Genomic DNA, 22,105 nt, shown 5'->3' with positions numbered 1-22,105 from the left:
ACTGTGTTATCTAGAAAATGATCTCTCGAGGTCTCAGGAAGCCACGCCTTCAGAAAGATGGAGAAGGCCAGGCTGAGGCGGGAGCTGCAGAAGCTGCTGGAGAAGCTGACGCGGAGAGTGAGGGCTCTAGAAACAGGCCCGCTGTGAGAGGCAGCAGGCAGAGCCAGTGGGAACAGGAGACTCTGGCCCAGGGGAATGCTGCCTTGATTGTGTCACAGGTGGCTTGACGGATGGGCTGCAAGGCAGGCGGCAGGTCATAAAACCGGGTTAACTCGACTCTCCCTTGTTCCTCTTCCCTGTGACTTGGATACATCACTTCATCCCCGAGACTGGGTTCTTCACCCTTAGAGAGGATGATATAGTGCAGAACTCCTGGGGCTCTTTGTATCAGTCTCATGAAATGATGCATAGAGAGTCCTTATCATCAGGGCCAGGCTCTTGCTAGGACTCTTGTACTAACTTTTAAAATTGTGAATGATGGGCTGGAGAGATGGCTCAGTGGTTAAGTGGATTGGCTGCTCTTCCAGAGGACCCGTGTTCAATCCTCAATACCCACATGGCAGCTTCCAACTCCAGTTCCAGGGGATCTGACGCTCTCACATAGACATAAATGCAGAGAAAACACCAATTCACATGAAAAAAACTCTTGAATGTCGCTGTACTGAAAAGTTTCCGAGGAAGGATTGTGTGCTTCCGCCATCTACTTCAAGTGTGGTACTCAGAGGGGGCCATGGCTCCTAGACTATAGGTTAGGTTCTCCAGCCATAGGTGTCCCAGGCAGTGTGCTTCTGTTCAGGCAGACTTTTACACATCTCCTACCAGGGTGGAGGTGGGGTCACTGTACGGAGAGGTCCCACCTTGAACTTGAACATGTTGGTGAAGGTATTCTGTGAGGCTGCAGGTGATCTAGGAGCGGTAGGAGGGGAGCGGCTGGAACGGTTCGCTGGAGCACAGGCGAGAAGAAGGGAGACGTGAGATGCAGGTGCGCAGCGAGACAGCCATGGCTGTCATTTGGGGAGCCGTGAAGCCTGTTAGTAGTTTCTGAATCCAAAGAATTAACATCCAGTCCTCTCGCCTGTTGTTTGCCTGTCTCTACCCTACAGGCAGCTCTGTCCCTGGCATGGCCTCTCCTGAAACCCAGAGAACTGTTTATTCAATGTTATTTTCCTAGCAAGTGTTGACCCGGGTTGGTGCTCCTAACAGCGTAGGCCATCCGGTTTGGCGAAGATATGGTCCCCATTTCCTGTGAGAAATATGACAGGCTTCCTGAGTTTGAGGAGCATCAGGCGGTCCCTGGCTTATTTTCTCCCAGCCTGAGCCTCATTGCTCGTCTTGCTGCCCCCACAGCCTTGCCGGTGCAGGAGCGCATGTCAGCAGGGGTCAGGTGAACCCCATGTCTGTGGATGTGGCCCATGTGGTGACACTGGTGGCGATGGAACCAGTGACTGAAAACTCCCCATGCTTCAGGGACCAGGCTCATAGGCACTGTCTTGTTTAAGGCTCCCAATACTAAGGGAGCTCACTGTCATCGCCAGGTTCTTAATGGGGAAACAGAGGCACCACTGTGTCTTGTCACCTTTTATTTTCAAGTAATTAGATTTTCATTTTAAATAACAGCCTGGCTTAGATGCACGGCTCTGTGTCCCACCATGGTAGCTGCTTCTTGGTCTCCTGCTTTCTCTCCTCTTGCCCTGGCAGGATGGGTAGATTCCAGCACTCTCTCACTCAGACATCTCAGTGTGGAGGTCAGGCATTTTTTTGGTGAGTGAAAACCCGGAATTCTGCTGTGTACATTTCTTTGCCCTGCCCCCAGCAGGTCTTCATCGTGTTGGTTAAGAAGAGATTCAAGCCAGCTTCTGCAAGAATGTAGGGAGCACTGCAGAGCAGAGAGGAAAGCCAGGAGCTTAGCACAGAGGAGCCCTGGAAATGTCAAGTGGAAAGAAATGGCTATATTTGGCTGCTGCCTTCCTCCCTCTTACTCTTGCCGTGTCCCAGGAACCTCTTAGTCACCATTTTTATTGCAGGATGGCTCAGCGGCTTTAGATGTGGTGACTGAGCTTCCTAAAACTGCCCTGTGTCTACATGCTGCTTCTCTGTCCTGCCTCTCTCTCTGACCTTCCTCTCCTGTGCCTTCCCCAGGTCCCGGAGGTTCAGCCTAGCAGCCTTTCTCCTTCCCACTTTGTCCTATGCTTTCCATGAATCTCACAGCTTCTCAAGTGGCCTGAGGAGTAGCAGCCCCAACACAGCACAGCCACGGTTGCCAGTCACACACTTGTTTCAGTTGGCAGCGTGGTAGCACAACTACAGCCATCCCTGAGTCTGACTTCCTCACCCATAATTTGTATTTACAAAGTCAGCTAGTTAGGGTCCTGGCTCCTGGTCACTTGTAGTCTCATCTGCCCCTAGCTGTTGGGACTGGCCAAGGCCAGGGCAGGATGGTGCCTCACATCTCCCATTGTGGCAGTAGTGCCAGCGTACTCTTGGCCTTGTCAGAATGAGAAGTCCTCTTACAGTTCATGGCCAGCTCTCGCCAAGCCTCTGAGGTCCTCTTTGCTCCCGTAGTTAATATTCCTGTCCCTAACCTCAAGGCTATCCCTCAAGACTCCTCCTCCTCTTCATCTGTAGATCGTACAGACCCTGAAGCTTAGCCAAGGGTCCTGGACTGCAAGAAAAGAGGAGGCATGTGCAAAGGGGCCACCTAAATAGTCTGATAGAGCACGCCTGTTCTGTCCTGTGTCTTCATGAACCTGAACATGCTCCCTTTCTCAATAGCCGGCTGCGGCCCTCAGACGCCCAGAGGACCCACTGCCTTGCCCTGGCCATTGCAGACATCCTGTGGCGCGCTGGAGGGAGAAAGAAAGCCGTGGTTGCGCTGTAAGTGGTTCTGGGGGTCACGTCTCATGTAATGCCCAGCTGATAGCTGGGGATGTCCTGGTCTTGGACAGAGAATCTGTATGACTCATGAAGGAGGATGTGCTCCTGCCTGCCCACCACCCAGGACTTGGGAAGTGCAGGAGAAAGCCTGTGACCCAGGTCCTCAGTTCCCCTCAGTGTTTCCCTGATCCTGAGGCCACAGGCTGAATCTGTGCCACCATCCAGGACCCCAAAGCGTACTTCCCCCTGTGTCACTTGGACTTCATTCCAGTAGGATGAGATAGAGAGGTGAGTGGCAGAGACTGCAACTCAGATCCAGGATTCTGTTACCTTGACGACACCTCCATCCTGTCCCGCAGTCCCTCGGGTAGAAACATCACTTTGCTCCAGTTCTGTGACTAAGCTTTGATAAAGGAGGTAGTTTGGGGGAACCAGTGGTTCCTTTAGCATAGTGCTTAAGAAAGGGGGCTCTCTACAGCAGACTCTGAAAGCTGTTGCTTGCTGGATGTGGAATCTTGGGAACTGGCCTCAGCTCCCCATTCCTCATTTGTTGACTTGTTTAGAAAAGGGGGTGATAATGATAACTTAATGGTTGTCAGAACTAAATGAGTATGTATAAATAAATGATGTGTATTAAGTATAATAATGTTATCAGTATGAATCTTTTATTAATGTAAATAAATGGTGGATAATAAATGTGATGTGCTTAGGGCAATCTCTGGGCATCACGTGAGTTGTGCTTAGGGTGGTCGACTACTGCTACCCACTCTATGCCAGGCAATTTATTCACATAATATAGGCACGTAACCTATTTGGCAGCTCTAAGGGCAGACGGTCAAGAGCTTATAAAACAGAAGTCCAGAGAAGAAAGGTGGTGTGTCCTAGGCCATATAGAAGCTGGTGGCAAGTGGGTCCCACCCCAGATGCTACTCTTAATCAGGGCTGCACTGGGCTACGCACCTGTTGTGGTTGCTGGGGGTTGTCTCAGTGGGCACAGAAGGAGGCTTCTAAGGAGATGGCTGGAATCCTTGCCCTGCATGAAGACAGTGGCAAGCCAGCAGTCCTTCCGTTGTAGACGGCTTTGCCAACTGTAAGGGAGTGTCAGGTCTCCTCCTGCCAGACGTAGACATGGTTCTTCCAAGCTCACCCACCACTCTCTTTTTCCATGCCCTGGACTCAGGGGTGAGTTCATAGCAGGAAAAACGAGAAACCCTTGGCTCTCTTCTCCCTGGAGCTGCCATTCCTGTCCTCATTTATTTCATGGCACATGTGGGCTTACTGGCTGGAGGGTGTGACCTTTCATCTGGTTGAGGACTTACGCACCTTCTTTTCCTTTTTAGGCCTTCAGGAACGCCACACTTCAGTCCAACAGGAAAATACAAAGCAGATGGAGTCTTAGAAACAGTACGGCTTTCTGGAAAACTATCGTGCCACCTTTGGCTTTGTTTGGGGACTATCTCCTTTCATAGAAGTAAATCCTCCCCCAGCTGGGGCTGGCTGGCCATCCCTGCAGTCCAGGCCCCCAGAATCCTTCCCTTTGGGGGTGGGGGATAGGTGGGTGGCTTTGGGGATTGGCTCAGTGTCTCTTTGTCACCTCCATGTGCTCAGGGGTAGAGGTGCCCTTGGTGGTCTCAGTGCCCAGTGTGCAGTATCCCTTGTTTTACTGGCCTCTGTCCCTCCTGTGTCTCTGGAGTCTTTTCTAGGATTCTCATAGATAGGGAGAGGCATCGGAGTATAGAAAGTGGGAGGGGAATTAATGACGTGGAGCAGCAGCCATGGGCCCAGCCTCAGGGAAAGGCTAGGGAAGAAGCAGGAAAGGCATCGTGTATTATTGAAAATGCAGACCCAGTGAAGATACTCAAAACTTGATACCCTTTACTGACTATTTTTATTTTAGCAGATTTGTTTCCTATGACCTAGCCTTGCGCATATGTGACTCTTGAACCCTTGCTTGATTGGATGTTTTCTGGACATGTGTTGTCTGCTGACCTGCTTGAGAACAGCCTGTTAGGTTTTGATCTGGCTTGGTGTGGTGACATAGAGAAGTGATTCTTCCCTGCCCCTCCTCTTCTTTGTCCCTCTAAAAACTGGGAGCTGGATGTTTGTGAACCATGACAAAGGTGTAAGGGGGACTCTGCAGGAGTTCACCCACTCACAAGCCTCCATGCACTTATTTATTCTTTAGTAGTAAAGTCAGGGCTCTAGGCATTCGACACAGTAGGGAGACATGTAGCTCACCTTGTGTGTGTTTCTTCACAGCTCACACTGTATAGTCTGACCCGCTCTGAGGACCTGGTGACTTTTCTCCAGCAGAGCATACATCAGGTATGAGCAGTGTTTTCCTTGGTGGCATGAGGTGGACTAGTTAGTGCTCTGGTCACCTCCACCCTGGAGCTGGCGAAGAAACTGAGCAGAATGGGCTGAGGGAGGCTGCAGAAGTGTGGGTGTGGGTAGGAGGCACAATTTCCATGACAGCCTTGCAGGCTAGTAGTGATCACAGGCCCAGGGAGCTGTCGCAACTGGGCTGCAGCTGGGATTAGAAGTTGAGGCTTGGCTTCTAGGGCTTTCCCTCTGTTGAATAAGCAGCCACCCTGGAAGGCTGGACTCTGAGTCAGCAGAGAGGGTTCTAGGACAAGCTGGGAGGTAACAAGAAAGAAGCTTCCTTGGAGGGACTGGAGAGGACCCTGCTTAGCACAGGACCTTACCAGTGTCCTGGGAGGCAGGCTGAACCATGCAGGACCTGCCCTTCACTGCTGGCTCATGGCCTATGGCTAGGTTGGACAGAAAACATAGGGGTCTTCTAATCCCAGTGGGATAAAGCCTTATGGAGTGTGTGGAGGAAGCATCGTATATTCCAGGGGCAAAGAACTTGGCTTATGGAGATAGTCAGCCTGGCTTTGGATCATGCTTTTGACCCCGAGTGGCTCTGAGACTTGGGTACCATCCTGAAGCTCTCTGTACCTCAGTTACTTCATCTGTCATGCCTGAATAACATTCATGGCTGCCTTAAAAATTGTTTGGGAGCTCCAGCTTCATGGTATGTGTGTGAGAAGACAGAAGTCCTTTCTGGATTCTGGATTTATGAGGGTCAGTAAAGGCTGAAGGGTGGGAGGAGCTGGGATGGGGTTGAGTGGTAAGCCTAGGGAGGGACAATGGTTGGACCATTAGATGCCCTTTCTCAGCGTTTTTCCCTGAAGATCCCGAGGGTCTTGGCACAGCCCCAGCGGCATCCTGACCCTGGAGGCACCAGATTTCCCTAGGAAGGAAACAGTCCCACTCTCAGAATAACTGAAGACAGGCGTGGGCAAGGGGCACTGGCCCTGCTGAAGCCCTTTAGTCCTATTCTGGGGCAGCCCAGGAGGGCATGGGGCCTGTACAGCAAGTAGTCTTAGTTAGGACAGCTTCCAACTGGGTCAAGGCAGAGGGGTTGGCATAGAGAAGGTCCTAAACTAGTAGCCTGGCACTTGCCCCTTCCCTGGTTCTCTCCTTTTTTTTTTTTTATTTGAAATAACTTTGTAGGGTGTCTGTCAGTGGCACAGTTCCCCACCCTTGCTGAGAGCAATGAGAGAGCTTAAATTGAGGGCTAGGAGTCCTTCTGGGCTTGCTGCTGGCGGCATGTGGCCTTGGCCTGTGGAAAGCCTTGTTTCTTCATCTAGAGATGGAAGCTGGAGCAGCTGAGTAGCTTCTAGATCAACGAAGCCCCTTGACCACCTGTGGGGAAATGCTTTCGTCACGAAGGGCAGGCACTCTGAGTGGGTGAGCAGAACCGGGCCACCTGTTGAGTGGAGGTCTGCCTAGGGGATGCTGTGGAAGCTCGTCCCCCTCGGCAGATGGAGCATGGAGCTGCCCTGGCAGGGAAGGAAAGTGACTGAGGACCAAGGAGGGACCGTAATGCAGTCGGTGAAAGGCTTTTTGGCTAGCTCACTGCCTCCATGATGGTGACCCTCAGCCCTAGGGCCTCGGTAGCTTTGCCTGTAAGTGGGATCTCATGCCTCAGCCTGTGCCCTAGGGTTTCCATGAAGCCTGTGCATGACAGAAACCATGAAGAAGTTCAGAGAGAGGGCCCGCTGCCAGGTGAGGGCCCCTCAGTTCCACCTTGAGACTCTAGGCATGCGTCCTTGCTACCCATGGTTCCTCAGGGCAGCCAGTCCCCATTCCTCTGGAAACAGTGCTTTCCCCCACAGCTTAATTTATATTTTTGCTGGAAGCCGTCGAGCTGCCTCAGCACTCAGTACACCAAATCCATTTTTCATGGGCTGTGCTTAAGAAAGGCTCATCGTGCCAGGCTTGGAACAGCAGCCACCCCTGCCCAAAATAAACAGTCTCCATGCTGTTTTCATTGCTGCTTACCACTTGAGAGGCGTCTGGTGGCCCCGAGCCAGCGTGGGAGGCATCTGTCCAGCTGCCCGTTGGAATACCTTGGTGGGTTCATGTCTCTCCAGGGCCAGGGCTATGCTGGGAGAATGGTCCCTTCTCCCCAAGTGGCACCAGGCATTGTTCCCACCCTTAGCCACAGTTTCCGGCCCAGGTTGCTTTTCATGCCATCCTGATGCCCTGAGGTCTCCCATGTCTTGGCAGCTTGAATTTGATGAGATAATTTTAATAAATATTTTTAAAAACAAGCAGGAATATTGGTGCCATTTAGTTGTGTTTTGGGAGGGCCAAAAGGCCAAGGTGGGTTGGGTTTCCTACCCTCTGGGGGCCCAAAGCATGCTCTCTCCAAGGTGTCCTCATGGGACCATGCCACACTGTGCAGTAACAGCTTCTCATTGTGTACTAAGTTCAGCTTCAGTGGCTTGCATGGTCACAGCTATACCACAGCCCTGCAGGGTGATAAACCCCATAGGCTTGGACAGGGAGATAGATCCTAAAGCAGAGGCTTTCCCTAGGCAAAGGGTAAGGCCATAGCAGAAGAGGAGACAGGTTATCTTGGTGACTCCCCTAAGGCACTGGAAGGTTGTCTCAAAACTGCACACAGGTCCTGCCGAGCCTGGGTCACCTGAGTGGAGACCGCAGTATTGCTCTGCAGCTGGCGCGTCCACAGGCGTTGTCGTTGAGAGCGTGTACTGTAGATAACCCAGGAAATCTGCAAGGGTCTTAGTCATCTTTGTTTTTCATTGTAGGAGCCACAGCACCAAGTGCCTGGTTTGAGGTCACAGAATCTAGATGAGGTTGAGCGATATTTATTCACATTGTTTGTTACCGAAGAGAGTGACACATGTTTATAAATGGGTGTTTTCAGGGCTCTCTGGCCCTTCTGGCTGGCCTCTGGGGCGTTGCACTCTCTTGCCTTCCCAAAGCAGTGGTCATTCTCTTTTCACTGCTTCTTGCACTTCTGTTAGACATCACACCTCCAGAAAGTCCTTTGAGACAGGTTTGTACAGCCCGGGATGGCCTCGCAGTCCCTTACAGCCCACAGTGGGCCTGAGCTTTCAGTCCTCTCAGCCTGCCAGTGCTGCGGTCACAGGTGAGCATTACTCTGCCGCGAGGAAGCATGCTCTTGGTGCAGGAGCTCCACTCAGCGTTATGTTTTTACCATCAGCTAACTGGCTGTTTGATCTCCAGGGCAAAAACAAAGACTGTACCTCGAAGGAAAGATAATTTTATTAGAAGCTTGAGCTGTCATAGTTTCCGAATTGAAATACCATATTTGATTCTGAGTTTCTTGGTGGCCAAGGGAAAGACAAAAATGTTCTCAATGACATCATTTTTATTTAAATAGCCATTTCTTATTTTAGCTTTAAGTCCAGAAATTATTGTTGACACACAAGGAGTACTATTATAATTGCATCTGCAAACACAGCCCATCATGCCCAGAGTGGGATGAGTCAAGTGTCATACTGGTTTGGGGCTGGGAGCTTTTGATTCTCCGTCTCAGATGAAGATTGTCTTAGTTAGGTATCTTTGCTTTGATAAAATGCCAGGACTAATACGATCTGTAGAGGAAAAGGCTTATTTCAGTTTGCAATGCTCAGGTCATACTCTGTCCCTGAGGGTCGTCAGAGCATCCTGATTATAGGTTCCCCTCCCTCTAATCCTCCTTGTTCTTCCCCTTTGCTTCTCATCTGGATCTACTTCCTTTACGTCCCTCATTAGAAAAGTACAGGCTTCTAAGAAACAGTAATAAAATATATTATTAATCATCAGTCAATATAATGCCCTGCAGACTTGCTATATACAGGCAACCTGGTGGAGGCATTTTTCCAATTGGGCATTTTCTTTCCAGATGATTCTAGCTTGTGTCAAGTGACCAAAAACCAAAACAATAATAACAATGAACAAAACTAACCAGCACAGCTGTGGTCCCTGGGCAGATGGGCAGGTGGGTAGTGCAGAGCTGGAAGTGTACCATAGTGTACCAGAGCCACCATAGGTGCCAGGCAGGCCCGGCTCGAAACCATAGTGTACCAGAGCCACCATAGGTGCCAGGCAGGCCCAGATCTAAACCATAGTGTACCATGGCCACCATGGGTGCCAGGCAGGCCTTGCTCTAAACCGTAGTGTACCATGGCCACTGTGGGTGCCAGGCAGGCCTTGCTCTAAGTGCTTTACAACTTGCTCTAAGCAAAGACCTCTACTTTACCTATAGTTTACAGTGGAGAAAAGTGGGTGGGGATCAGGAAGTTCAGAAACACCCCCACAGCCATGTGGTTGGCTCAGAGTGGCAGAGTCCAGGGGGAGGAGACTGAGATACAAAATAGACCATATGCAGCATCAGCAACATTTTTAGTATCAGACAAATAACCTCAAGATAATATGATAATCAAATCTGCGTATTTAAAAACCCCTTTAAATAGTAACTTTGTAACAAAGGTGGGGACTTCCTGGTTTCCAGAGGATTCCAGCCCTGTTCTACATCCGCTGTCTATTTGCTGACGGCATAGCTCAGTTCTTCTGTGTAAGGAACTGTGTCAAGCAGAGCCCCCTTAGACCTCCATTGTGTTAGACAGGACCTGGGCGGCCTCATTCTCTGGCAGAGGGCAATAACAGCTCCCTTCTGTCAGGGTCAGAGGTGACAGTGGTCCCAGAATGGAACGTGCTGTCACTGCTGCTAGCTCCTGGGCTTTGATGCTTCTGAGGTCGCATACGGGCTCCATGATGGTGTTAATGTCACCCAGGTTTGGGGGTTCAGTTCTGTGCTCCTCTGTCCTTTAGAAGGCCTGGCTAAGAAAGTCTGTGTGAATGGGATATATTCTCTATGGCTATCCACTAACCTCTGTGACTAGGCTGGAAGCCATGAAGCCCAGATGAAGCCATGGCCCTGGCAGGCTTTAGGTGGCATTGTGCATTTGACGGGTCCTCTTTCCTCTTCCCTCAGTTCGAAGCGGGACCCTATGGTTGCATCCTGCTCACCTTGTCTGCCATCCTGTCCAGATCGCTGGAACTGTGAGTATCCCCCTTCATCCTGGGCCAGAGGCTGCCTGTCTTCTTCCCTGGACAGCGCTTGATGAAAGGGCAAGGAGGGAGAGCTTGGATTCTCTGGCTGCAGTTAGGAAGAGCAGTTACAATCTGTATATGCATCTTACCTTCTCTGTGTCTTTCTCATATGTGCCAGGGCTAGCGGGGGCAGCAGGGGGACCCTCCCTCCCTCCCTCTGTGCCAGGGACAGCGCGCAGGGAGGGGGGGGGGAACGACACTCCCTCCCTCAGAGAGCTTCCATGCAGTACTGGCAGGCCTGAGTACTCAGTGAGATCCCCTGACACGGGGTAGATAATGGAGACAGAGACCTGAGCGTTGCCACTAGGGAACCCAGCAGATTAATAGCACATGAATTTTCTGTGAGGTCTGGGGTGTGGAGCTCTTGGGGAGGGAGTATGGCTAGGAGTACTTGGTGAGGGGAATTTGGGAAATAGCTCTTAGCAGGTCTGAGGAAAGGGTTGAGTCTGGGTTGCCCTGGCAGAAAGAGCATTTGTTCCCCTGTTGGTGTCAGCTGGGCCGGTGGCCTAGTGCGGTCTCCCTGGGCCTCTGCTGTGGGTGGGAGGAGGCATGGGGCTTTGCAGCCTCGTGCGTTGGCCCTCCTGCTGCTTGCTGCTGCTGACCTTATTAAACCAGAGTGTGCACAGCACTTTCTAATGGCATTTTATTTCTAATCCTGCCATAATGATATGATGCATTCTTGGTATGGGGCTCACGTGCACGGAGACCGTAAGCCTTTCTACCTTCTCCCCGGCTGGGCTTGTTAATCCCTGGATGGTGGGAGGGCTGGATGGGGGAGCTTTCAGCTTCACTGAGGGGACCTATGCTCTTGGGCACCAAGCCTGGTAGTTCTCATTGCAACTTTCCCATCTGTGTTAGAGCTTCTGGCCCAGGTTCTGCACTCACTGGAGCAGCCTGAAGTGAGGGGCCACCCTGGCCATGTGCAAGCACCTGCCTATAGCCTATCCCTCCAGAAGAGATTCAGGGTTGTGCATCTAAGCGATCTTCCCATTGTGCAGAGCAGAGAACTATTACTACCTCTCACTGACCCATCTAATCAGGGCAGCCCCCATCCAGGCTTTGTTACTTGTGGACATCCTTCAGGGTGGGGATAGCAGTTACAGTCCTAGCAACACGTGCATGTATACACACGCATGTGCTTGAGCACACACATACACGCACACATGCCCATACAGATGGACACGCAGACATAGACACTGACTCGTAGATAGACATGCGCAGGGATCCGCACATATGTAACATGGACACAGAGGTGCAGTCCAGCTGACTCCAGGGCCTCTGGGCAGCTTTCTTGAGCCCTTAGGCAAGTGTCTTGAGGCTCCTAAGGCAGGATAGTTTAGGTCAGGCTTCTCTTCCTTCCCAAGGAGCTGAATAGGGACCTGCTGTGGGCTGGGCTTTGTCTCACCCCAGTGGTCTCTTTTCACCTTTCTTTAGAGGACGCAGTAGAGGACAGGCCCATGTGCAGTGAGAATAATGGCGGTCAGCATCTTCTGCAGCTTCAGTGTGCCCACCCTTTGCTTTGATGTCATGCTAGAACACATGAATTCTCTACCCCCCCGCCACCCCTCACTGGGCCGGGTGGGTCCTTTATGGTCACTGTGGCTTTAGGAGGTGAATGGTTTGCCCAGACTACACAGCAAGGCAAGCTGGCAGCCAGCTACCAAGCAGATGTGCTGCAACCAGCTTTTTTGGTTTGCTGCATTCAGAGGCAAATTTGGGTGATAGACAGACTTAGGGTCAGATATAATTGTTCCTCTGTGCTGGAGTTCCTTCCTCCAAGAACTGGAGCTTCCTGGACAACTAATCCTTTATGGTTTACCCTATCTTTCCTCCACAGGAAGCCCCTAGATCCCAGGTAGGGCAAGGTCACGTTTGCTCATATGCTCTCACCTTGGGCATCCCTCTGGGAGCATGAAAGATGGGTTGTGTTCCTGCTGAGTGCTAGCCTCCAGTGGTCCTTGTCCCCTCCTCCATCAGTCTTGTCTTGATGCCTATGAGGTCCCCTCAGTCTGTCCTGGTATGCTCAATGCTCATCATTGGCATGTACTTCCTGCCAGGCCTGAGCACCATGGGACCAGACATGGACCCAGTGGAGGACCAATCCCTGGCCTGGGGTGTCCAGTGTGAAGTGAACTTGAGATGACATCAATTATTTCTGATCTGATCAAGTACAATGAGGCATATAGACTGAGGGCATCATCAAGAACCAAGACAGATCTGTGTAGCCTGGGTGGTATCTGCATATACTCCCAGAAGGCTACTTGAGGTAGAAACATGCAGGCAGAGCTGATCTTACCTGCCCCACCTGTGTTCCAGGGGCTTTCTTTGGAGGGAAAGTGGGGCTACAGTGAGGGCAGGAGCAGCCCATGCCATCCCAATGCTAGCCAGATTCTAAGAGTGATATTGAAGTGACCACAATCCTCAGCCCCCAGATTTGGAGGGACAGCTCCACTGACGAGTGTGCTCTGCTGGGAAGTGGCCCTAGAACTGGGAGAACCCACTTCCCATCTACTACCGTGGGGGTCAGCAACCCTCAAAGGTCTTCATAGACATCTGGGTACAGAAACATCTGGACACAGAAGTGCAGATGTCACCCAGCTCAGGCACCAGGTGGCCTGTTGGTGAAACCATAAATGAAAACCTTTGACAGCTTCGTTGTAGATCAAGGATACTTGGATCCACCCCTACTCAGCTGCCCACAGCCATGACTGACCAGTGTGTCTTCAGTTCTTTATCATTAACTGACTGGAGCTAGGGTAGTGCCTCTTAAACTCTCATGGAAATTAAACAAAATCTAATTTATTCCTCAAAAATTCCATTTCAGAAAATCAAAATAAAAAGATGTGCACACACTCATACACGCACACACATGCACGCGCACGTGCATACACACAAGCTCCCCTGTAAAGCATTTGTAGTCAGGTAACTGGTGAGTGTGAAGGTGGTGGGGAGGGCAAGTCCCCTCTGCCCTCTTCAACATCTGGCATGACTCTTCCTTGAAGAGATCTCAGCTCTACTTAAAAATGTCGGAGCAGATGGTGGCTGAGGGCCTTCCTGCTCTGGCTCAGAGTCAGCGTGGAGGATCCTTTGATGCTGCTGTTTTGGATGGTCTGTTACTACTTTGGGTTGTCATTGGAAACAGGTCCTAGGAGCCCAGAGAGTTTCTAATATCATTGCTGCTTAGCCATGAGAGTGCTGGACTGGGAAGGCCCCTGAAGTTTCTTCCAAACATTCTGTATGCTGTGTGCGTTGGGTATATATGCATGTTTTGGGTGTGTGGTGTGTATATATGTGGTATGTGTATATTGGGTATGTGCGCGTTGTGTTGAGTGTGTGTGTGTGCTGTCTCTGTGTGGTATGTATGTGTATGTGTTGTATGTGTGTGTTGAGTGTGTATTGCTGCGGTGTGTTGGGTGTGTGTATGTGTGATGTATGTGTATGTGAGGTGGATATTGTTGTTCGGAGATTGTGCAGGGGATAACATGATGACATGTGTGATGTATGTGTGTGACAGAAGGCACACACTCTCCCCTTCCTGGCAGGGTTCTCTCTCCAGCCCAGAGGTTGCTCTCATATCACCCCCGGGTCGTTCCCAAGTCAGAGCAGAACTTGGGTTGACACTGTGGGCATGGAAACCCAGCATAAGCAGCCCAGCTCTTCCTAGGTACAGGCCCCAGTGAAGGCCGAGCTTTTGTAGGTTATTATTTTCCCCACCTGATGCCAAACTGTTCACCTTCTTCCTTAAGATCTGAAGTTGCATACAGTAGAACACATCACATTTCATGCTCGCATGGCTTCTGTGCAGTGAGCCATGTGGCTAGAGATTTCCCTAGGGAGCTCCCGCAAGCTCCTGACGTCAGGGACTCTCCAAGTCAGACCTGGGTGACCCAGGGCTGGAGGTGCGGAGAGGAGAGGGAGGGTGCTGTGGGGAGCCCGGGCTGGCTCACAGTGGTGCAGGGCCCATCAGTGGCAAGGGGTTGTGCCAGCAGCCTGAAAAGATTTTTTTTTTTTTTTGTCCAGTAGACCATCAGTGCTCATTACTGCAGCATCTTTGGCTGCTGAAGAGCAGTCTTGAAAGTTAAAAACATAATGTTGGACAGCACAACCAGGCATTGAGGTGCAGGGCCTGGCCACCCTGCATCCCACCATGTGACTCTTCTGTTGAAACTCTTGAGATTAAAAACAACAGTGCCAGCAGGACAGTTTCTTTCCCTGAGAAAATAGCCCTGAAATGAAAGTCAGCCGTGAATGCTGGCTAGGAGGCAAGGTCAGCCCCAGCCACAGGAAGCAGAAGCCAAAGCTTAACCTCATTCGTGTAAAAGCCCGAGTGCTGTCTTTTGGACTTGGGTGTCTCCTTTGCATCTTCGCCCCTCTTATAGACCAGCCGTGTTCCCAAGAACCAGACTCCTGTGGTTTGCATCCTGCCATGTGTCAGACTCCCCCAGGCTTCACATTGTGAACAGAGTGTGTGGAACCTGGTGGGCCCCAGGGAGACAGTCACAACCCAGAGGTTCACCCCCACATGTCGGGGAAGCTCTCGTGGTGAAATGGAATGCTTTGGCTTGGGTCAGGAAGTAGAGGCGTGGGTAGGATGGAAGAATAGGAGAGCCAGGGTCAATTTGAGAATGGCCTCATAGGCTCCTCTCAGAAACAGATGAAGGCAAGCACAAAGCTGGCCAGTTGCAGGCCCCCAGAAGGCAGCTGGGGGCCAGAGACATGTGCAATGCAGCTAAGAGCTAAGAAGCTCTTGTTGGAAACTTACTGTTGTGTACTCAATGCCTGGCAGGCAGTGTCCTCAGTGTTCCTAAGCTTTTCAGGCCTGGATAATGAGAAGCAACAGCCACCAAGACCAGGAGCCCCGACTCCTGGGTGCTTGTTTCTACAGACAACCATAGGCTCCATGTCACTGAAGAGATCTCCAGCCATCTCCTTTCTGGGGCTCCTCAGTGATTTTCGAGGCTGCCCAAGATGGGGAAGGGCCCTTGTATTGTACCCATTAAGATCATTAGACTGTAGCCAGGAGGTGGGAGAAGTCGCTTAGAGAATTCCAGCACGACTTCTCACAAGGGGACTGCACTAACAAACATCTCCAGCTAAGCTACTGGAGACCCAAGTACTGGAAGTTCCCATGCCTTAGCAAATGCCTCACCCAGACTCCCTTATGCTGAGTTGTCCTTTCTACTGCCCCGTAAGTCTGTGGCCAGGTTCTGCCATCCTCTCCCCTGAAGGAATGTGTCTCAGTCAGGGTTTCTATTGCTGTGACAAAACACCATGACCCAAAAGCAAGTTGGGCAGAGGAGGGTTTATTTGATGTGGAAAGCTTACACTTTCACATCATTAAAGGAAGCCATGACAGGAACACAAACAGGGCAGGAACCTGGAGGCAGGAGCTGTTGCAGAGACCATGAAGGGATGCTGCATACTTGTTTGCTCCCCAGGGATTGCTCAGCCTGCTTATAGAACCCAGAGCCACCAACCCAGGGGTGGTCCCACCCACAGTGAGCTGGGTCCTTCCCCATCAATCACCAATTAAGAAAATGCTCTACAGCAGTGGTTATCAACCTGCGGGTCGAGACCCCTTTAGCAAACCTCTCTCTCCAAAAATATTTACATTATGATTTATAACAATAGCAAAATTACAGTTATGAAGAGGCAACGAAAACAATTTTATGGTTGTCCAGGTAACAACTTTCAGAAGGTTGAGAACACCGCTCTACAGGCTGGCTCATGGCTCAGTCTCATGGAGGCATTTTCTCAATTGAGTTTTCCTCCTCTCAGACGACTATAGATTGAGTTAAGTTGACAAAAATTTAGCCAGCATAAAATGTGCAGTCTGGAGGCAATTTAGCAAGAAGTAGAGGAGCAAAGGAGAGGGACCATGCTGCTACCTTGGGCATTAGTGATCTTGTGGCAATTCAAGGAGTAGACCATAGGCCTGAGACCACATGTCCCACTTCTCAGGGACCACTGAGAAGTGAAGGATTAGTTAGTGTCACAGCTGGCAGTGTCATTTGTCCTGTACTTCCAAGCTTAATAGTCTGTGCATAGGTCTTCTTCCCTGTGGGAGGGCGACAAGTACTAGGCAGGTGTATTTGATGACTTAGAAGGCATGGAGAGCAAGGTTTCAGAGAGGCCCACGCCAGCCCAGTGCCATCTGTACTTCCAAGTTCAGCTACCAAGGTACCTAGGTCCCCAGGCTGCAGAGTTGGCAAGTTGTAGCTGGGGAGTACCCACTGGGGCTAGCTGTGGGCAGTAATTCTGCCAATGGGCTCTGAGCCTTGGGGGTGCATGAGAGGGGCCTTCTCTCTATGATCCAAGATACAGTGCAGTTGACAGCTGAGTGGAAGACCTTCCTGACCCTTGGCCCATCGGTCTGTTTTAGTTCTCTTTGATTCTTCAGTTGAGGGCTCAGGTATCCAGATGATGAGGACAGGCCTCAGTAGGAGGAGAGGAGGGTAATGCACTCAAACTTCTAGAAGGGCAACCTGTCCCAGGTGGCTGCTTAGTTCTCCCTTCCTCTGCTTGCCTCCTGGAATGTAGGTGTTATCAGCTTCCCCCACAGTGAAGTGAGCACCTCAGGTACTTGCTGTGCATCTGTGGGGTCTGGAGCCAAGTCTGGGGCAGGGAAGAACCCAACAGTACATTACCTGGTCCTAAAAGCTCTTGTTACCTAGAGGGGCAAAGTGGCCATATGAAAACAGTTGGTAAGGGCCCAGGAGATGGGATGGAAAGAAAGCAGAGATGGAATATTTCTGTCCCTGAACTAAAGAAGGACTCTCTTTATGGAGGAGGGAACACTTAGTGCAGCTCTGAGGAGTGGCAACTTGGGCTTGTTAGAAAACCAGATGCCTGGGGTCTGCCCTGAAGGAATGGCACCAGAGCCAGGGAAAGATCATGAGTCATGAACTACAGGCAGATTCGGGGGTCCTCTGGGCAGCAGTGAAGGCCATGGGTTCCTGTGTTTTCTTTTTCTTCCTTCAGGCAGGCAGGCCTTTCCCCTTGTCAGTGTCTTCCTTATACCAAGTATTCTCCACTGCTCACTGCCTGGGGAGGAGAAGTACCTAGACCCCCTGCCCTGGTGCTTTCTTGCAATGTGCAAGGCTTATCCATGGTCTGGTTTACAACCCTGTAGGGTAGCTATTGTTATCCCAGGGGACCGCAGCACAGTGGGAAGAAGAGGCCTAACACCCAAGTATCTGACCACTGTCCCTTCTCTCTGAGCTGTCCTGGGAAAAACATTCCCCAGATCCTTTGTAAATGTCCTCGGCTATATTTCAACCTCCTGGAGGCCTGCGTTTACCACAGGCTCTTGGCTGTGACATGAATGGCTGAGGTTGTAGGAATCATGACCTCTCAGCCATTGTTTTCCTGTTTTTAATTGTTGTGATTGTAGGAAAAAGGAAGTGACATTTACCACATGCCAGAGGCTTTATATAGTTTATCTCACTCTGTTCTCACAGTAACCCATAATAGAAGGAGACATCGCCATGTTCCTAAGGCCTCTGGGGAGACAGACTCCCAAGAAGGGGCAAGTTTTTAATGGCAGCCTTTCCACTTGAACCCAGGCATCCCTGACTTAGAGCCCAAGTTCTCTATTATGTCAGAGCTGCCCTTCCCACTGCAGAAACTCACCTCCTTGAGGTAGGTTAGGGGTGCAGAAGGGATGCAGCCTTTGGGAGGGGCCATAGGAGCTCACCCAGGAGACCTGGTCCTGCAGAGCCCGAGGACTAGTCGTCAGGTAGAAAGGGATGGCTGATTTCCGTCCAACAAGACTTAGTGCTTCAAAGATCAGAGTCAGGGATCAACCACTCTTGTTCCCATGCCAGGAGTTCCCAGAGAACACTAATCATTCCCTGGTTTTTATTCTGTCAGTGTGGATTCAGGCTGTGAGGGAGGGACAGGTTAGTCAACTTGGTAGACCCAGTCTGAGCTGGCCACAAACCAGCCCTGTTCAGGTAAATGGTTGCAACCATAGATGGGGCCATGTCTCTAGGCTACACAAGCCTAATATTTTCCCTTCTATTTAGAAGTTTCTGTGTTAAATGCCATGTTCACATGGGAGACTTTTGGGTGAAGGGACAAGTTGGCTGGAGCCAAGGTTGGTGGAACCTGGGTGGGGCTTCAGGGGTTTGGCTTGCCTGGAGCTGGCTGATCAGGCTAATGGCTGGCTGTATTTCAGGCCACGGGCCCTGCTCATTGGTACACAAGTACAAAGTCCAGTCTTTTCTCGGGACCTCAGTTTCCCTATCAGTGAGAGTTCTTGCCCTCCTGACTTCTCAAAGCTTTGGGAGAAGAATGCATTTGGGAGGATCTGAAGCTGCAGGCCTGACATTCCCATGTTGTCAGCTTGCTCTGTGACAGAGCACTAACTGTTGTGAGACCTGCGACAAAGGGCAGAGCTCTGAACCTAGCTTCAGGCCTCGAATCTTGCATGGTACACGTCAATAACTTGAACCGGTCTTCTGTCAGAGCCTGCACTTTCTGTCCATCAAACACTGAGCTCTGAGGGCTCTCCCAACCCTGAGTTTTTCTTGTTCTGTTCCTGGGCACAACACAGTGGCTCAGGGACCTCCAGATGGTGAGAGGGTGAGGGGCTTGGTCCTTGCTGCCGTCCCAAGAACTTTTTGTTGCCTCTTGTCCGTAGATACCCACAGCTCAGGTTGCTTGGTCCTGGCCCATCTAGATGCTGAGGAGTTGGGAGGAGGGCATCTGGTACTGAGTCCCTCCTCCTGTGGTCAGGTGCACGCAGGTTTCCCCACTCTGTGCTTATTGGCTTTGCAATGCAGGAAAACACAGTTTGCTGTAGGAGCTGAAGCACAGGACAGTGTCTGTGACATGGCTCAGGTGGACCCTGGCCTCTTAGCTTTTATGGCTCGGTATCCTAGTGAGAATTATGGAGAAAACCCATCTTTGCATTCACTGTAGGAGCTCTGTCTTAACTCGTGTAAAGTGGGCTTCTGCCCAGAAGATTTTATGGTAAGAGAGCTCTGAGTTTACAGTGACATTGAATGTCATTTGTCCTTGTATCCTAGGTTGCTGCTAACAAGGCCAGGAACACTTGGACACAGAACCTCATTCTTGCAGCTCTGAAGGCCAGGTTGGATCAGGGCCCACCCTGCTGGCTTCATTTTAATATAAGCACCCATTTAAAGGCCCTCCCTTTCCCTAAAAGCATATTCTGAGGACCTTGGGGTCGGTTGGGGTTTCAGAGTGTATGTACACACACACACACACACACACACACACACACACACACACACACACACACACACTGTACTAAGGATTGAGCTGAGAGCCTCACATTTGCTGGGCAAATCCTCTTTCCATTTTAAAGTTTGAAACAGTCTTGGCGTAACCCTGGCTGACCTTTGACTTTCTTCTTTTTCTTCCTCCTCCACTTCATTTGTTTTTTGAGACAGGGTTTCTCTGTGTATTCTTGGCTGTCCTGGAACTAGTTTTGTAGACCAGACTGGCCCCAGACTCAGAGGTAGAGCTGCCTCTGTGAGTGCTAGGATTAAAGGCATGCACCACCATGCCAGGCTTGGTTGGACTTTCAATCCTTCTACCTCAGCCTCCTGATTAACTGGGATGATTTAGGCAGGTTTGCTTCTTTGGGCTGGATTCAATATGTAGATCTGGAGAGACATAATTCAGACCAAGACTGTTTTGCTCCAGAATGGGAGACCCAGGGAAGAAAGGCTTGCAGTTGCTGTGGGCTGGAGCTAGAACTTAGGGCTGGGTCAGGCTTCTGTGTAAGCTGATCTCTTGTACAACCAGAGCAGAGGAGGATGGCCTCTGCCCCAGGACTCCTCACACGTGCGCCCTGTCGGATCTCCCCAGGGGAGGACTGGGCACTGCTACTTGCCAAAGTTGTAAATCTCCTAAGCCATAAGCTGCTCCTTGGCGTCTCCCGAGTGCCCTAATGTGAAATACACATGTCCCTCCCTTTTAAGATCCGAGCAGCTTCTGAATTTCCCATCGTGTTTGCACCTAAGGATGCAATTACCATTTCCTCCCATTGTCCGTTCTGCTAGTCCCTCTTCTTCCAGCTGACGCAGGCCTCCGAGCCTGCTGGGTGAACACGCGGCCGAGAGCTTATGAAGATCGGACGGCTTCTGAAAGCCACAGGTGGCCGGTGGCCAGCGATGCTTATCAGTCCCCCCAGGACTGCTTTGAGGTTATTTTCTTCTCATCAGAAGATGTTGTATATGCCACAGAGAACGTTTCCATCAATTCTTCTGCCTCAGCTAGCGCCAGCCCAGCACAGTGCTGGCCATGAGTCACCCCTTGCTGGCTCTCTCCTAGGCCTGCTGGTCGGCTTCTGGTGTGCTTGGGCCTTCCCAGAGGACCCTGGGTCTTTGTGGTTCTTTTCATGTCTCTGTGATGCTATCCAAGGCCTATCTCCTGAACACCACTTGCCCATTTTACCCTCAGTTAAGAACACATACACACACACACAGTTTTCTGGCAAGGATGATGGAGTTTGAGTTTCTGCAGTTACCTTGGAAGAGCAGAGGACTAGAGTGTGTGTTTTGGATTTTTGAGTGTGTGGGGAATCTTGAACTTAAAGCATCTATTGAGACCAGGTTCTCCTCTTCCACTAACAGAAAAACAAATGTTCAGTCCCAGAGTCCTTCCTACCCTTGGCCCTAAACTCAGTGCTCTTTCTGGGGTATGAATGTAGGAAGCACACCGTGCCCTGTATATATCCAGGTCTGTGTGTAGTCAGAGAGGCCTAGGAACCGGGCTCTCACCTCACCTGTCCCCAGTGCCCACCTGCCTGAGCATCTTTCCACATCTATAAAAATAAGAAGTCCTTCTTTCCTCTTGTGGTCCATGGCCATGGCTGTCACTTTCCTATGTTCTGAATAAATGGTTCTTGGTAATAATAATAATAATAATTGACGTTGGCAAGGGTGTGATTGGGTGGATCTTGGAGGAATTGGGATTAAAGGGGAGTAGATATCATATTTCATTGTATGAGCATATGAAATCCTCAGAAGAAATGTTTAAAAAGATAAGGCAAGGGCTGTCAAGATGACTCAGTGGGAGAGTGCTTGCCACCAAGACTAGTGACCTGAGTTCGATCCCCAAACCCACATGGAAGAAGGAAAGAACCAGCTCTTGGCAGGTGCACACACGTGTGTGTATTTATATGTATATGCACATATGCACACAAGATAAATACATCTAAAAACAGTAGGGTGGAGAGTTGTAGAGGAGGGTATCTGACATCAACCTGTGACCTCCACGAGTGCACATACATGTTTGCAACTTCTTCCCTTCCTGCTACCTCACAGCGGGAGTTGTATTTTAGCACACGATCCCTTGAGAGACATACTCAAACCACATTGGAACCACAGCAGAGTCATTGGCGTCCATTCCAACCAATCCTTCCTGTTGAACAGTCTGGGTGCCTAAGGCCCAGAGATGGGACAGGCCCTCCATCCTCACCATTAGCAGTGGTAATTGTGGTATGAATTTAGACATTGGCTTCACAGCACAACGCCCTGTTACATTTCACTGAATAAATTTTGGTGTTACCAAAATGGAGGCCATTTGGTGGTAACACCTCTGCAGAGTCACAGCGTGGAATGCCTAGGTTTCTAGCAAATCTGGAATCCATAGTCCAGGCCTAGAGAGAGCACCTGGCTCCTCCGCGAGGCACAAACATGCTAATGTCTCTCTTTCTCATGTTTCCTAGTGTCCGCCAGGACTTTGACGTGCCCACCAGCCATCTGATTGGAGCTCACGGATACTGCACACAGGTCAGGAGGCAATGGGGCCCACAGGG

The 22,105-nt window shown here is 50.6% G+C and overlaps 1 protein-coding gene across 4 annotated transcripts in view; it reads left to right on the top strand.

Moving 5' to 3' along the window:
* Mindy4 (MINDY lysine 48 deubiquitinase 4) overlaps positions 1-22,105 on the top strand; it is a 114,641-nt gene that overhangs the window by 73,184 nt on the left and 19,352 nt on the right. For all 4 annotated transcript variants that reach the window (XM_038318500.1, XM_038318498.1, XM_038318499.1 and 1 more), the window contains 5 exons: positions 2,773-2,874; positions 4,215-4,278; positions 5,134-5,199; positions 10,193-10,260; positions 22,016-22,079. In XM_038318500.1, coding sequence (XP_038174428.1) covers positions 2,773-2,874; positions 4,215-4,278; positions 5,134-5,199; positions 10,193-10,260; positions 22,016-22,079 — 364 coding nt within the window. The remainder of the gene's footprint in view (positions 1-2,772; positions 2,875-4,214; positions 4,279-5,133; positions 5,200-10,192; positions 10,261-22,015; positions 22,080-22,105) is intronic.

Source organism: Arvicola amphibius, chromosome 2, assembly GCF_903992535.2.
Source record: "Arvicola amphibius chromosome 2, mArvAmp1.2, whole genome shotgun sequence".
In the NCBI taxonomy this organism is placed as follows: domain Eukaryota; kingdom Metazoa; phylum Chordata; class Mammalia; order Rodentia; family Cricetidae; genus Arvicola; species Arvicola amphibius.
This window is presented reverse-complemented; position numbering and strand designations above follow the sequence as displayed.